Here is a 16,198-nt window from a genome sequence, read left to right on the forward strand (position 1 = left end):
TGAGAAAACTGAGCCACAAAGTAAAGTGACTTAATGAAGATCACTCAACAAACAATTAATTGGTGGATTTGGGATTAGAACTCAAGTCCTCTGACTCCCAAGCCCGGGCTCTCTGCTTCTGTATTGAGCATCTATTATGTGCACGGACCTCTATTAAGCATTTTGTACACTAGAAGTATGAGACATGATCTCTGGTAATATAGGCATAACTGTTTTCCCTCCAGAAAACATTTGTAGCTTATTTTCCTTTATCCGCACTGGCTGTCTATAAAGCCCAGTTTATCAGTTATTTATCCACCAACTCTCCGCTTGACAGAGTAGAATTGGGCCAAGCTTCCCAGGGTGAATTACCTCTTTCCAGTGTCTCTAAGTTGTTTCTGACTGTGTGCAAAGAACGACGTCTGCAGTCGCTCTTGGTAAACCGGGTCAGACAGCTTTCTCGAAGTGGATGCTTGACCATATGATGATCAGTGTTGGCCAGATTTCCTGAAATAACGGATCACGTGCACCCAAAGCCTGCTTCAAATGCTCTTCCATTTTCTTGCTGGCCAGACTATCTCAACTGAACACCATGTAGGCCTTATTTTCCTGCGCAACTGCCAGTTTCAGATGAAAAACTCTCTCCTGGATCAACTACAGGCCTTTTTGTTGCTATTCTTCTGTGCTTTCTCCCTCCAATGTCAGAAGACTCTCGTAATCGTAAATATGACTGATTGATAATCAGGAGGAATAATACCTTTAAGAAATGAGCCGTATCGGTTATGATTTGGTTGACACGATACGTTGGAGAGCTTATTTGTAGAGTGCTACTTTTCGCCAGTGTAAATGGCATGGCTGCCCATATACACAGTTGCATTTTGAGATTCTAAAGTTGGTAGTCTACTTATGTTCAGAAAACCAGTCCCTAAAGAGGGCACTGAAGAGGGTGAATGATACTTAGACATTAAACTTTCAGCTTTGAATTCATTCTTTAATGCAGATATGAAGATATTGGAAGTTTTATGCAGGTCAATCATTTTAACTGATTGTGGAAGAGAGTCAGTGCAATCTTTCAATCATGGTGTTTACTGGAGGGCAAATAGTGCCTGATTTACACTGTCTATTCTCTGACTGGGAAAGAGTTTAAATTATTTTTGCAGAAAATCATTTTCGTTATTCTTCCGAAGGGAGTCATGCTTTTTGTGTTGGCACCTGTTTATGGATAAAGCTGAACGGCATTTTCTCCCACCCACCCAGGTACAAGGAACCATCTTTCCAGTCCCAAATTTCAATCCCATGATGGATGTACAAATGCTTGGAAGTGCCCTACAAGGAATAGGTTTGTACACCAACTTACCGATTTTACTGCAGCTCATTTGGAGACGTATCATGAGGAGGGAATAAAAACAGTGAAACTGGAAACAGAGATACCACAAACAAAGGGGGATTGGAAAAAGAGTACTGAGGCGAGGAGAAAGAAATTCAGAGAAACTGGGGAAAGATACGGAGCTCGTCCTCTAGACTCTGAGGTCACTGTGGATAGGGAATGTGTCTGTTTGTTGCTATATTGTACTACCCCAAGCGCTTAGTACAGTGCTTTGTGCACAGTAAGCACACAGTAAATATGATTGAATGAATGGCAGTAGGAAAAATGGAGGGAGGGAGGAAAAAAAAGGGAAAATAGGGAAAGCACAAAAAACAGTAAGGGACAGCATATTTGAGTTATTACCTTAATATTTAATTTTGATGTTTGAAATACCTTTCCCTCACTTCAATCCTAGCATTAATCTAAAATCTTAGTTGATATAAGTGGAGAGTCTATCCTTGATTAAGAATGTTTTCTCTATCCTACATTCAAAAGTCGATAGCCATGCCACAGTGTCTGGACCATTCTGCTAAGGGATTGAGTGGTCATAAGAGATACTACAAAGGACAGATATATTCATATAAGATCTATATGTGTGTGTATAGAATATATTCATACAGTATATCTACATCTCTAGCTCTATAAATTGATATTCATCATCAATCGTATTTATTGAGCGCTTACTGTGTGCAGAGCACTGTACTAAGCGCTTGGGAAGTACAAATTGGCAACACATAGAGACAGTCCCTACCCAACAGTGGGCTAACCGTCTAAAAGATATTGGCCCCTTTAAAACACCCCCACATAATGTGTATGTTCATTTAAAAAGGAACCTGTTTTAAAGAGGCCTTCTGGTAACTCTAAAATTATTAAAAACTTTGTGACACAGCATTTGCATAAAAGTAAAAAGGCATTCAAGGGCATAAGAAAGAAAGCCTTTCTACATTAAAGAACAGTAGCCTTTAGGAAGTGGGGACTTTGTTTTTAATGCTTTGCTAGCGCTCCAGGAGGGCGAGAGGACATGTCTTTAATTATGCCCTCTAAAATTCTATTTTAGAAATTTGAAAAGGATTTTGTGTCCTTTAGAATATCTTTCAGTGGAAAAATTAGAAGACACGATAACAAAAAGTTGTGCATTGAGTTTTCTGAGGAGTGCAATTTTTGCTTTCAGATATAGATCAGAAAAATTCCATCTTTTCACTGAAGCATTTTTGCCTTAGCTGGAGATTCATGTTTTCCTGTTGTTGGGGTTTTAGGGTCAGAATATGGATTTTTTTGGACTGTCATAATCATTTGCTTTTGCTTGGGGCTGCTACAATGAAGTGCTGCAGTTCTTATGTTTGCTCCTTGGATAACTACTGCACTTCAAATTGTAGAGCAGCTGAATGGATTGTGCTTGAACCCAGAAGTAGCTCAAAATGTTTTCTGGACTTACCCACTAGGATGACCCTGGCAGCAAAATGATTGGGAAAACAGTTGCTAGTAATTTAAGCTCAAACTTCTATTTACCAAAGTCAAATGTCAAAAAATGTCCACTCTGATGAAGCAGTCCAGTAACATACATATGCATACATACATAGCTTAATACCATGCTGTGCAAATAATAATAATAATGGCATTTTTTAAGTGCTTACTATGTGCAAGGCACTGTTCTAAGCGCTGGGGAGGTTATAAGGTGATCAGGTTGTCCCACATGGGGCTCACAGTCTTAATCCCCATTTTACAGGTGAGGTAACTGAGGCCAAGAGAAGTTAAGTGACATGCCCAAAGTCACACAGCTGGCAATTTGCAGAGTCGGGATTTGAACTCATGACCTCTGACTCCAAAGCCCGGGCTCTTTCCACTGAGCCACGCTGCTTCTCCAGTAAGTGCTCAGCAAATTCAATTGATATATATATATCATATATAATGTACAAAATTAAAGTAGCATTTGATGCTGAATGTAAATTTATTAATTGAAAGTCACTTAGTGGTATTACTGAGTGCTGTACTAAGCACTGGAGCAGTTACAAGATAATCGAATGACTTGGTTTGTGGTTAATTAACTTTGTTGGCTCCATTGATGATTTGGGCTAAAACATCTTAGAAATCCCTGCTCCTGCCTGGCTTTTCCAGATTGGTACTGTTTTATATCATTTTATTAATCTTCTCTTCCTTCTAGACTGTAAGCTCCCACTAGATTGTAAACTCATGGTGGGCAGAGAACGTGTCTACCAACTCTGTTATATTTGCACCAATTTATTACTCTATTTATTTTAATTGTACATATTTACTATTCTATTTATTTTGTTAAGTATGTGCATAGAGCTTTAATTTTATTTGTTCTGACATGTTTTGTTTTGTGGTCCATCTCCTCCTTCTATACTGTGAGCCCGTTGTTGGGTAGGGACCGTCTCTATCATCATCATCAATCGTATTTATTGAGCGCTTACTATGTGCAGAGCACTGTACTAAGCGCTTGGGAAGTACAAATTGGCAACATATAGAGACAGTCCCTACAGTGGGCTCACAGTCTAAAATGTTGTAGTCTATATATGTTGTCGACTTGTACTCCCCAAGAGCTTAGTACAGTGCTCTGCACACAGTAAGCGCTCAATAAATACGATTGAATGAAAATGAATTGCACTCTCCCAAGTGCTTAGTACGGTGCTCCGCAGAGGAGCAGAATCACCCTAAAACTGCCTAATTAGCCGTGTCTCCAGGCAGCTGTATTGGTCATCAGCCATCTCTTGGCCAAACACAGATTAGAAACAGGGCCAGTTTCCGCTTCGGCCACTGCAATACTGTCATATAGTTACAGCGATAATTAATAATAATTGTGGTATTTGTTAAGCACTTTAGAACAGTGCTTGGCACATAGTAAGCACTTTAAAAAGACCATCACTATTATTATTATTATTATCATTATGTTCCAGGAACTTTACTAAGCGCTGGGATAAACGCAGAGGTAATATTATTATTATTATTATCATCATGTTCCAGGAACTTTACTAAGCGCTGCGATAAATGCAGAGGTAATCGGGCTGGACACAGTCCCTGTCTCACTTAGGGCTCCCAGCCTCAACCTCCATTTTTGCAAATTAGGGAACTGAGGGACAGAGAAGTGTCTTGCCCAAAGTCACCCAGGAGACAAGTGGCGGAGCCGGGATTAGAACCAAGGTCCTTCTGCCCCCCAGTCCCACGCTCTAGCAATCAATCGTATTTATTGAGCGCTTACTGTGTGCAGAGCACTGTACTAAGCGCTTGGGAAGTAGAAGTTGGCAACATATAGAGACAGTCCCTACCCAACAATGGGCTCACGGTCTAAAAGATCTACCCACTAGTCTAGTGCTCTACCCACTAGACTACACTGCTTCTCTAACCAGCTTCCTCTGGGAGCATAAGGGTGTGTGGAAGCCCTGAGCTTTGCCTGCAGAAGGGAACTTGTTCCCGGACCATGTGCCCCTCCAGCTTCCCTGAGCAATCACGTTAGAAAAATAAAATAAAGGTCACAGCTCGGTTTCATATAACCTACAATCAAAATGAGCCCATTCGTTTCTCACCTAAACTAGTCCCTAAGCAACATTTAATCTGAAGACCCAGTAACAGGATACGGCAATTTATGTAATCAGGGTAGGCTTGATAGACAAATGTCACAACAGCTTCATATAAATTCCAACTCAGTGCTTTCTCATTAGGTAAAAGACCTTTATCCATTACCCTGAGATTTCCTGGCCCTCTGCCCTTGAGGTATACAGCAATACAGCTGAAGACCACTGAGTCTGTAAGGCTATTTATGAATATGGCAGTGGGAAATGAAAGGTACATAAGGCCAGTAAACATTACGGATGTTGGTAAATACCAGAGAGATATTAATGTTCGCAGAGATTTTTCTGATAGAAATAACAATGTGAATGCGTAGTCAGAGCGGTCCTTTGTGTTCAAGGATGAAGCAATCTCATCTACCCAAGTAGTTGGACTGAAAATATGTATGTCCAGGAATGCATTCTTCATTGCTTTGCACATAGTAAGCACTTAATAAGCGCTCAATAAATACGATTGATTGATTAATAAATGCCATTATTTTAAAAAGGCGGCCCTTATGACAATGACACACTTGCTAGGGCCTGACATTATTTCAGATCTACCTTTCTTCTCTCCTCTTCCTGTTCTTCCCATCAGCTGTGTTCAATCCGTCAATGGTATTTACTGGGAGTTTGCTTTGTGCAGAGCACTCTACTAAGTGCTTGGGAGAGTACAATACAGTAAGTAGGGAAACATAATTCCTGCCCTTGAGGAGCTTACAATCTAGTGGAGTAGACAGACATTATTAAGATAAATCTCGAGCACAGAAAGCAATGAACTACCAGAATATTTATTCTGATGCTATTGACCCCTATCTACTTGTTTTGTTTTTTTGTCTGTTTCCCCCGTTCTAGACTGTGAGCCCGTTGTTGGGACCGTCTCTATATGTTGCCAACTTGTAATTCCCAAGCGCTTAGTACAGTGCACACAGTAAGCGCTCAATAAATACGATTGAAGGAATGAATGAATGAGATTCCTGGAGGTAAAATGATTTGGATAGGGCTATGAAGATGGGGAAAGGGGTGGTCTGTCAGATATGAAGTCCCAATCAGGAGGGAGGACCTGAGCAAGACGTTGATAATGAGAGAGATGAGGTTGGGTCACAATAGGTGGTTATTATCATTTTTATTATTTATATGTGGTATTCGTTAAGTGCTTACTGTGAGACAAGCACTGATCTAAGTGTTGGGGTAGATACAGGTTAATCAGGTTGGACACAGTCCCCGGACCTACACGGGGTTCACAGTTGAAGTAGGAGGGAGAACCGGTTTCGAATGCCCATTTTATAAATGAGGAAACTGAAGCCCAGAGAAGTTAAGGAACTTGCCCAATTTCTCACAACAGGCACGTGGCAGAGCTGGGATTAGAATTTCAGTCCTCCAACTCTCTTTCCACGAGGCTAGGTTGAGAGTATCCATACAGTGCCTGGCACATAGTAAGCGCTTAACAAATACCATCATCATTATTATCTGGGATGGAGATTGACTTCCTTAGATTCCGAGTAATTCTAAAACATCGTATCTCTACCAAATACTAAAACAAGAGGAGCTGAAGTCCCCTCTATCTTCTCTCAAGGTGATAACTAGGTAATAGCCCTGACGTGTCGGGAAATCTGGGGGTCTGCCCAACCCCATCTGACCCATTCCCTGCCTAGAGCAGTTAGGCAGGAACCGTCCTTGGGACAAACTCACAATCAATCAATCAATCAATCAATCAATCATATTTATTGAGCGCTTACTGTGTGCAGAGCACTGTACTAAGCACTTGGGAAGTACAACCCTTAGAGAGTGAGTTTCCCCCCAATTCTAGGGTGGCACTGAGCAGAATTGGATAGAGTACAGACCTGACAGTCAGAAGGACCTGGGTTCTAATCCCAGCTCTTCCACTTGCCTACTGTATAAACTTGGGCAAGTCACTTCACTTCTCTGTGCCTCGTTGCCTCATCTGGAAAATGGGGATTACGGCTCTGAGTCCTATGTGGGACATTCATTCATTCATTCAATCATATTTATTGAAAAGCAGCATGGCTCAGTGGAAAGAGCACAGGCTTTGGAATCAGAGGTCATGGGTTCAAATCCCTGCTCCACCACTTGTCAGCTGTGTGACTTTGGGCAAGTCACTTAACTTCTCTGGGCCTCAGTTACCTCATCTGTAAAATGGGGATTAAGACTGTGAACCCCCCGTGAGACAACTTGATCACCTTGTAACCTCCCCAGCGCTAACAGTGCTTTGCACATAGTAAGCGCTTAATAAATGCCATCATTATTATTATTATTATTGCTTACTGTGTGCAGAGCACTGTACTAAGTGCTTGGGAAGTACAAGTCGGCAACATATAGAGACGGTCCCAACCCAACAATGGGCTCACAGGAAATTGTGTCCAACCCGATTATTTTGTAACTACCCCAGCGCTTCGTTCAGTGCTTGAACATATTAGGGAAGCAGCGTGGCTCAGTGGAAAGAGACAGGGCTTTGGAGTCAGTGGTCATGGGTTCAAATCCTGGCTCCGCCATTTGTCAGCTGTGTGACTTTTGGCAAGTCACTTAACTTCTCTGTGCCTCAGTTACCTCATCTGTAAAATGGGCATTGACTGTGAGCCCCCCGTGGGACAACATGATCACCTTATATCCCCTCCAGCACTTAGAACAGTGCTTTGCACATAGTAAGTGCTTAATAAATGCCATTACAATTATTGTTATTATTATATTAAACACTTCTCAAATACCACAATGAAGAGAAGCAGCATGGCTCAGTGAAAAGAGCGTGGGCTTGGGAGTCAGAGGCCGTGGGTTCTAATCCCAGCTCTGCCACATGTCAGCTGTGTGACTTTGAGCAAGTCACTTCACTTCTCTGGGCCTCATCTGGAAAATGGGGATTAAGACTGGGAGCCCCACGTGGGACAACCTGATTACCTTGTATCATCCCCAATGCTTAGAACAGGGCTTGGCACATAATAAGCACTTAATAAATACCAAAATTATTATCATTATTATTATTATTATTATTATATCATTTCCATCTGGGGTGCATCCTGGTCCCCCCGCTTGGGTTTGACTTCAAACTGGCCAAATCTGGCTCAGAGGATGGAGCTCCCCATAACCCACGACCTCTCTGGTTCCTTGAAGCTAGGTCCTCTGCCGCTAATCTCCTCTGCACTAACTATGTGCCAGACACTAAACCCTGAGGTAGATATAAGCTAATCAGGTCCTCATGTCTCTCTCCACTTCAATCCAACTTCATGCTGCTGCCCGGATTATCTTTGTCCAGAAACGCTCTGGGCATATTACTCCCCTCCTCAAAAATCTCCAGTGGCTACCAATCAATCTGCGCATCAGGCAGAAACTCCTCACCCTGGGCTTCAAGGCTGTCCATCCCCTCGCCCCCTCCTACCTCACCTCCCTTCTCTCCTTCTACTGCCCAGCCCGCACCCTCCGCTCCTCCGCCGCTAATCTCCTCACCGTACCTCGCTCTCGCCTGTCCCGCCATCGACCCCCGGCCCACGTCCTCCCCCGGGCCTGGAATGCCCTCCCTCTGCCCATCCGCCCAGCTAGCTCTCTTCCTCCCTTCAAGGCCCTGCTGAGAGCTCACCTCCTCCAGGAGGCCTTCCCAGACTGAGCCCCTTCCTTCCTCTCCCCCTCGTCCCCCTCTCCATCCCCCCATCTTACCTCCTTCCCTTCCCCACAGCACCTGTATATATGTATATATGTTTGTACATATTTATTACTCTATTTATTTATTTTATTTGTACATATCTATTCTATTTATTTCATTTTGTTAGTATGTTTGGTTTTGTTCTCTGTCTCCCCCTTTTAGACTGTGAGCCCACTGTTGGGTAGGGACTGTCTCTATATGTTGCCAATTTGTACTTCCCAAGCGCTTAGTACAGTGCTCTGCACATAGTAAGCGCTCAATAAATACGATTGATGATGATGATGGTGATGGACACAGTTCCCTGTCCCACATAGGGCTCACAGTTCATTTCCATTTTACAGACGAGAGAACTGAGGCACAGAGAAGTGAAGTGACTTGCCCAAGGTCACACGGCAGACAAGTGGTAGAGCCAGGATAAGAACCCAGGTCCTTCTGATTCCCAGGCCCATCCTCTATCCACTAGGCCATGCCGCTTCTCAGTGCTTATTCCAAGAAGAGCATTATACTAAGCATTTGTGAGCACAGAATAGAGTTGGTGGCGATGCTTCCTTCCCTCGGAAGAATTCCCCCTTCTAGACCGTGAGCCCGCTGTTGGGTAGGGACCGTCTCTATATGTTGCCAACTTGGACTTCCCAAGCGCTTAGTACAGTGCTCTGCACACAGTAAACGCTCAATAAATACGATTGAGTGAATGAATGAATGAATGAATTTAGATTGGTGAATATACAATCATTAAAATAAACTGATAAGCCAAATTATAAATCCATAATAAACCAAATTTGATAAACACATCTATAATAATAATAATGGCATTTGTTAAGCGCTTACTATGTGCAATGCACTGTTCTAAGCACTGGGGAGGATACAAGGTGATCAGGTTGTCCCATGTGGGGCTCACAGCCTTCATCCCCATTTTACAGTTGAGGGAACAGAGGCACTGAGAAGTGAAGTGACTTGCCCAAAGTCACACAGCTGACAAGTGGCGGAGCCGGGATTTGAACCCATGACCTCTGACCCCAAAGCCCGGCCTCTTTCCACTGAGCCACACTGCTTCTCTAATCATCATCATCAATCGTATTTATTGAGCGCTTACCGTGTGCAGAGCAGTGTACTAAGCGCTTGGGAAGTACAAGTTGGCAACATATAGAGACAGTCATCATCATCATCATCAATCGTATTTATTAAGCGCTTACTATGTGCAGAGCACTGTACTAAGCGCTTGGGAAGTACAAATTGGCAACATATAGAGACAGTCCCTACCCAACAGTGGGCTCACAGTCTAAAAGGGGAAGACAGAGAACAAAACCAAGCATACTAACAAAATAAAATAAATAGAATAGATATGTACAGGTAAAATAAATTAATAAATAGAGTAACAAATATGTAAAAACGTAATAATAAAGAAGGAACCACTTAAAAGTGGCTAGATTGCAACCTTAAAAGCAGAGATCATGTCTGTATTTCTCTACTGGACTCTCCCAAGCACTTAGACTGTAGTAAGTACTCAATACATACCACTGATTGATTGATTGGACGTATGAGTCAGATGGGGAGGGTATTCGTCAGCGAAGTAACCACACTTTCAGGCACTTTCTCGTTGGCTAAATAATTATAGACAATTTTGTACTAGAAATATTTGAGGACCTGGTAATCATCAGGTACAGAGAATACGTATTCCTCCTCATCACATCATCATCATCATCATCAATCGTATTTATTGAGCGCTTACTGTGTGCAGAGCACTGTACTAAGCGCTTGGGAAGTACAAATTGGCAACATATAGAGACAGTCCGTACCCAACAGTGGGCTCACAGTCTAAAAGCATCTTGCTCTGCTCCCACCAAATTAACATCAATAGAGAGACTGAAACTAGCTGTACTTCTCCCAGGGTATCAAAGGCCACTTAAAAGAAGACTATTACACCTGTAGTTTAAAAAAAAAAACCCTCAGAATAATAAAATAGCATCCATAGTGTTTTAAAATAATCAAACACTTTTTGTAACAGCCTTTCCTCTTGTTATGCATACGATCTAGTGGTGCAGAACCAAGACTTTTCAGACCAGAGGAGCCTGAAACTGGAATGCAATTACTGTATTTGCTAAACACTTTAGTTCCAATGCTGTTGTGCAGCTTTCCCAAAAGTTTCACATCATACATCTCCTCACAAACCTCATGGCTGACTAGACTATGTAAACTATTGTAACTTATTAAGGATATGGAGTCTTCGCTACCCATGTCTAATCAGTAATTAAAGAAGCAAACCCTATCCTTGGGATTAGTCAGCTGTGAAAAAAAGAAATGTGTCAGTGTTTTGCTTGTCTCTGAAGTTATATTACCCTACAATAATAACTCCCATGGTATTTATTGAGCATTTACTCTGTGCCAAGCACTGTGCTATGTGCTGAGGCATATACCAAATAATCGGATTGGCAGAGTTCCTGCCCAAAATGGAGTTCACAATCTAAATGGGAGACAGATGAGGATCCTGAGTCCCAGCGTAGTTAAATGACTTGCCCAAACTCACACAGGTCTATAAACCCCAGATCTCTAAACTCTTAGCCCCATATGCTTTTCATTCATTCGGTCATATTTATTGAGTGCTTACTGTGTGCAGAGCACTGTACTAAGCGCTTGGGAAGTACTAATCGGCAACATACAGACACGGTCCCTATCCAACAACGGGCTCACAGTCTAGAAGGGGGAATGCTTTCTATGCTTTCTACTAGACCCAAGTTTCCCTAAGTTTCCATGACCCAAAACTGGGAATTATTTGCAGAAAAGTGGTAGGATGGCTCCATTAATCAATCAATCAATCAAGAGTATTTATTGCATACATAGTCTGTGCAGAGCACTGCTTGGAAAGAGCAAAATAGACTTGGTTGTATATCCGATCCTGATTCTTTAGGAGACCTACCAGGGAAAGCAGACACTAAAATGAATTACAGTTAGGGGAAAGCAAGAGTTTAAAGATATGTACATAAGTGCCATGGGGATGTGGAGAGGTGGGGAAGAGAGGTAAGTGACTCCATTTAGAGTACTACCCCTCCATTATGTTAACAGGATGGTAGAGGAGGATTCATTTTTCACCGGCTGCAAACGAGCAAAATACTTAAAATCCATCTGTGATGCTTATGAACAGTAATACTCATGAGTGGATTAGTTCCAAGAAGCTGTTCAAATCCTAACTTGACACTTAAAGTCTGCTCATGCACATTCCGCTTTGCGTTATGAAGCAGTAAGAGCTTTTTCTTGCCTTCCCTTAACTGGTGGGATTATGAGCACTAGGGAAGAGATGCTGAGTTCCAATAGAGTGACTTCAGTGAGAGCCGAGGCTGAACCTGTGAGAAAATGGCAGAGCACTTTGGTAGTCCTTTGATTGACAGATTCATGATATAGAGGATAGAGCCCGGGAGTCAGAAGATCATGGGTTCTAATCCTGCTCCACCACTTGCCTGCGGTGTGACCTTGGGCATGTCACTTCACTGCTCCGTGCCTCAGTTACCTCATCTGTAATATGGGGATTGAGACCATGAGCCCCACGTGGGACAGGGACTGTTGTCCAGCCCAGTTATTTTGTATCTACCCCAGCGCTTAGTACAGGGCCTAGAACATAGTAAGCACTTAATAACAATTAATGATTATGATATTTATTATTAATTTTTATGGTGCTTGCTAAATGCTTACTATTTGCCAGAGACCATATGCACTAAGTGCTGGAATAGAGACAACATAATCAGGTTGGACATATTCCCTTTCCTACAAGGGATTCAAGGACCTAGGTTCCAGTCCTGGCTCTGTCACTTGCTTGTTCTGTGATATTGGGCAAGTCACTTGGTTTCTCTGGGACTCAGTTACCTCATCTGTAAATTGGGGATTTAATCCTCCTCCCTCTGACTTAATCTGTGAGCCCCTTGCAGAAAAGGGAATGTGCCCAACCTGGAGTCCCAAGCCCGTGCTCTTTCCATTACGCAACACCGCTTCCTTACTTAATGGTCTTCTCGTATGTGGGCCTCTGTTCTTTGCATTGAGAGCGACTCCAACAAGCGTGAGGCCAGGGCCAGCTTCGACATTTGGACACTTGGCTGTCTTGATGTAGGAAAGATTTACCCACCAATCCGTCCAGTTCTGTACTGCGCCATTATGTTACACAGTGTGGACCTTTAACATAATGGCATCGCATCACCGGGAAGGGGTCTGTTTGCCCCACCCTGAACGTGGAGCATTTGCCTAATTTTGTTCCCCTCCAGGTCCTCATTCTCACAGGCATCACGTCTGACTCGGGGCTGAAAGCTCTCAAACTTTTAACCGTTCCCCCAGATCGTGGACCCAGGGGCAATCACCTCGCTTGCCATCTGAAGCCACGTAAGGCATGGCTGAAAAGAAGGCTCTGATAATCCTACTCCACACCGAAAGCAACAGACCAATGAGATGCTCCTGGGAGGTTCATTTATTCATAATAATAATAACTCTGGAATTTGTGAAGCACTTTCTCTGCGTCAAGCACTGTACGAAGCAATGCGGTAGATGCAAGATAATCAGGTCCCACATGGGACACGCAGTCTAAGTAGGAAGGAGAACAGGTAAACAATCCCCATTTGGCAGATGAGGGAATTGAGGCACGAAGAAGTGAAGTGACTTGCCAAAGGTCACATAGCAGACACGTGGAGGAGGCAGGATTAGAATCCAGGTCCTCTGACTCCACGTCAGTGCCGTTTCCCCTAGACCAGACTGGTTTCCATTCATAGTATTTGGCAATCTGAAAACAGATGACTCTGGCAGTTCAAGCATCAGTGATGTAGCCACCAAGTTCTCTTCTAATCTAAGACAGGGATTATCTGATTTTAAACTTTCTGGTCTCTGGCATACACATCACCCATAAAGCTGAGCACTTAATTCACAGCAGAAGCTATCTTCCTCAGTAATACTGTTATTTTAATTCTGAAAGCCTGTAAAAAATCTCTTCCAGGTTTTTCTCTGTGGTACCAAAGAGAGTGATCATTTAAATTTCATAAAATGTGCACATTGTATATCTTGGCAGAAATTTCACATTACATATACAATTTACAAGAATTGATGCTTATTAGATGTGAAAATAAATCTCCATGACACTAAAAACTTGGTATTGATAGAAAAATTGCTAGGTGCCTTTAGAGGGACATTGCAATCTTCTTCAAGTTTTTCCATATTATCAAGAAAAATTAGTCCCACGCCTACTCCTCAGAACAGTCTGAAGGATGTAATGGCTCAGAAAATTCAGCACTTTGTACTGCTAGTTTCCCTTTGCTAGTTGTTTTAAGTATCTTTAAGCCTTACTATTAGCCAGGATTTGACCAGGCATTCATTAACCAATTCATGGCCCAGCTTGAGTTATTAAGATGGGCCCCATCCCCTTTGGTAGGAAGCCTCTTTAAAGGAGCCCCTGAAGGAAAAGGACTTAAATATTGCCAATTCCTAAAATTAATTCCTCCCAGATTGGGTTAGAATTGTAGTTTTAGCAGAACATAATCTCTTTTTGGTGTGATCGCAAAGGAAATACATTTCTACAATATTAGCACTGGGTTTTTGCGAAACCTCACGCTAAGAAAACTCTCCCTGTAGTACTCACGTATGCTGAAGGCAAGCCTTCCAAACACAAACAGACTCACATTATGTTTCTATTCTCAGCTCTTTGTTTTGTGATACTTTAAAGATATTAAGACATTGGAAGGATCCTAGTTTATTGTTACACCTGCCAAACCCATTCTGTATTTATGGCAGGGGGAGACTCAGGGTCATTCTCCTCTAACTCCCTCCCTAAGAGATAATGGTGCATTATGGAGGGGATAACACTTGCCGCCACACTCTTGATTCGCATACCTACCTCTTGACATCTGGACATCTTGTGCATCAAATATACAAAGATGGATGATGTCCAGTTATTCCTACCAGAAAAAAAGAATGAAATCAATCAACCAATCATATTTATTGAGCACTGACTATGTGCAGAGGACTGTACTAAGCACTGGTAAGAGTACAATACAACAGAATTACGAGATACGTTCCCTGCCCAAAATGAAACTGTTCTTCGATCAGTAGGTTTGAACAATATAAATTAATGGTCTTCTTATACAGTTGATAATACTAATAATTATAATGTTGGTATTTGTTAAGCACTTACTATGTGCCAAGCACTGTTCTAAGTGCTGGGGTAGATACAAGGTGATCAGGTTGTCCCACATGGGGCTCACAGTCTTCATCCCCATTTGACAGATGAGGTAACTGAGGCCCAGAGAAATTAAGTGACTTGCTTCACAGGTGATGGGTGCAAGATCCTGAGAAAAAGTCTCAATTTCTTTTTTACGAGATTTGTTAATTGCTTACTATGTTCCAGACACTGTACTAAGCGCTGAGATAGATACAAGTTAATCAGAATGGACACAGTCCATGTCCCAGAGGGGGCTCACAGTCTTAATCCCCATTTTACAGATGAGGCCACTGAGGCCCAGAGAAGTGAGGTGACTCGCTCAAAGTCACACAGCAGACAAGTGACAGAGGTGGGATTAGACCCCACGTCCTTCTGATTGTTTTGCAGTGTGTGGCCACTCTGACATTCATTCATTCAATCAATCATATTTATTGAGTGCTTACTGTGTGCAGAGCACTGTACTAAGCGCTTGGGAAGTAGAAGTCGGCAACATATAGAGACGGTCCCTACCCAGCAACGGGCTCACAGTCAATCAATCAATCGTATTTATTGAGCGCTTACTATGTGCAGAGCACTGTACTAAGCGCTAGAATCATGCGCCATTGTCTTGACCCCCACTGCAGCTCTGCCCTATCCATCATCTCCAACTCTGCTCCATTAGCTGCTTGGCCAGTGGTCTTGGTGGTCTCAGCCCACCACAGGTGCCAGCTTCAACGGGGTTAAAAAAACCTTGCCAAATGTTGGGATAGATCACTTCCAGCCTCGAAAAAGAAGATCAAATTACGGTGATTTCCTGAGAACTTTTCTACCTCCACGAGCCTACAAGTAAAATTTTATTTTTCTGGTTTTATCCTATACTTGTCTGCTGTACAACATTAATCCTCTTTGATTACTATAGAGGTCAGAGCTGAGCAAAATGAAAAAAAATGAAATTAGAATCCCAGAAATGTCTAAATCTGGTTTTCACAGGAATGCCAAATTGGAAATGAGGTTAAAAGAGATACAAGGCAAAACCATCAGTAAATAGCTACCAAATTTGCTGAAACATCTAAACAGATTCTAAGATTCCTTATTACAGTTAGATCATAGAAAGAGACAATCGCAAAGTGTTAATATTGAGAACGTAGAATTTTCTTCCAGTTCTGCAGTACATGAATACTGGTTCCATTAGCAGGGGGCAATTTTTAATTAGTCTTCATTCCTATTATGAATCCATTTTCCCACAGGCATGTTGTCAGCCCTGAAATGTCTTAATGAATTAATTTCTATTCTATGTGTGTGATTTAGTAGCTGTCACATGCAGCTAAGGTGCATTCATTGAAGATTACTGATTGTTCATCATAAATTCATTTTTTTAAACTTCTAAGTCTTCGTCCTCATTGCTGTGCCATCTACTGTGTTAATTATATTCAATATCCTGTGGATACCTTTAATTACTCTTTTTCCAAGGGAAC

At 42.2% G+C, this 16,198-nt stretch overlaps 1 protein-coding gene across 1 annotated transcript in view; it reads left to right on the top strand.

Annotated features, from left to right (window-relative positions):
• The first annotated feature begins 1,197 nt into the window (after nucleotides 1-1,197).
• Nucleotides 1,198-16,198, top strand: part of ANXA10 (annexin A10) — a 36,940-nt gene continuing 21,939 nt past the window's right edge. Inside the window, exons 1-4 of the mRNA XM_038755058.1 lie at nucleotides 1,198-1,363; nucleotides 5,023-5,234; nucleotides 12,808-12,922; nucleotides 13,690-13,796. Of these exons, the coding sequence (XP_038610986.1) occupies nucleotides 1,198-1,363; nucleotides 5,023-5,234; nucleotides 12,808-12,922; nucleotides 13,690-13,796 (600 nt within the window). The remainder of the gene's footprint in view (nucleotides 1,364-5,022; nucleotides 5,235-12,807; nucleotides 12,923-13,689; nucleotides 13,797-16,198) is intronic.

Source organism: Tachyglossus aculeatus, chromosome 12, assembly GCF_015852505.1.
Source record: "Tachyglossus aculeatus isolate mTacAcu1 chromosome 12, mTacAcu1.pri, whole genome shotgun sequence".
NCBI classification, from domain to species: domain Eukaryota; kingdom Metazoa; phylum Chordata; class Mammalia; order Monotremata; family Tachyglossidae; genus Tachyglossus; species Tachyglossus aculeatus.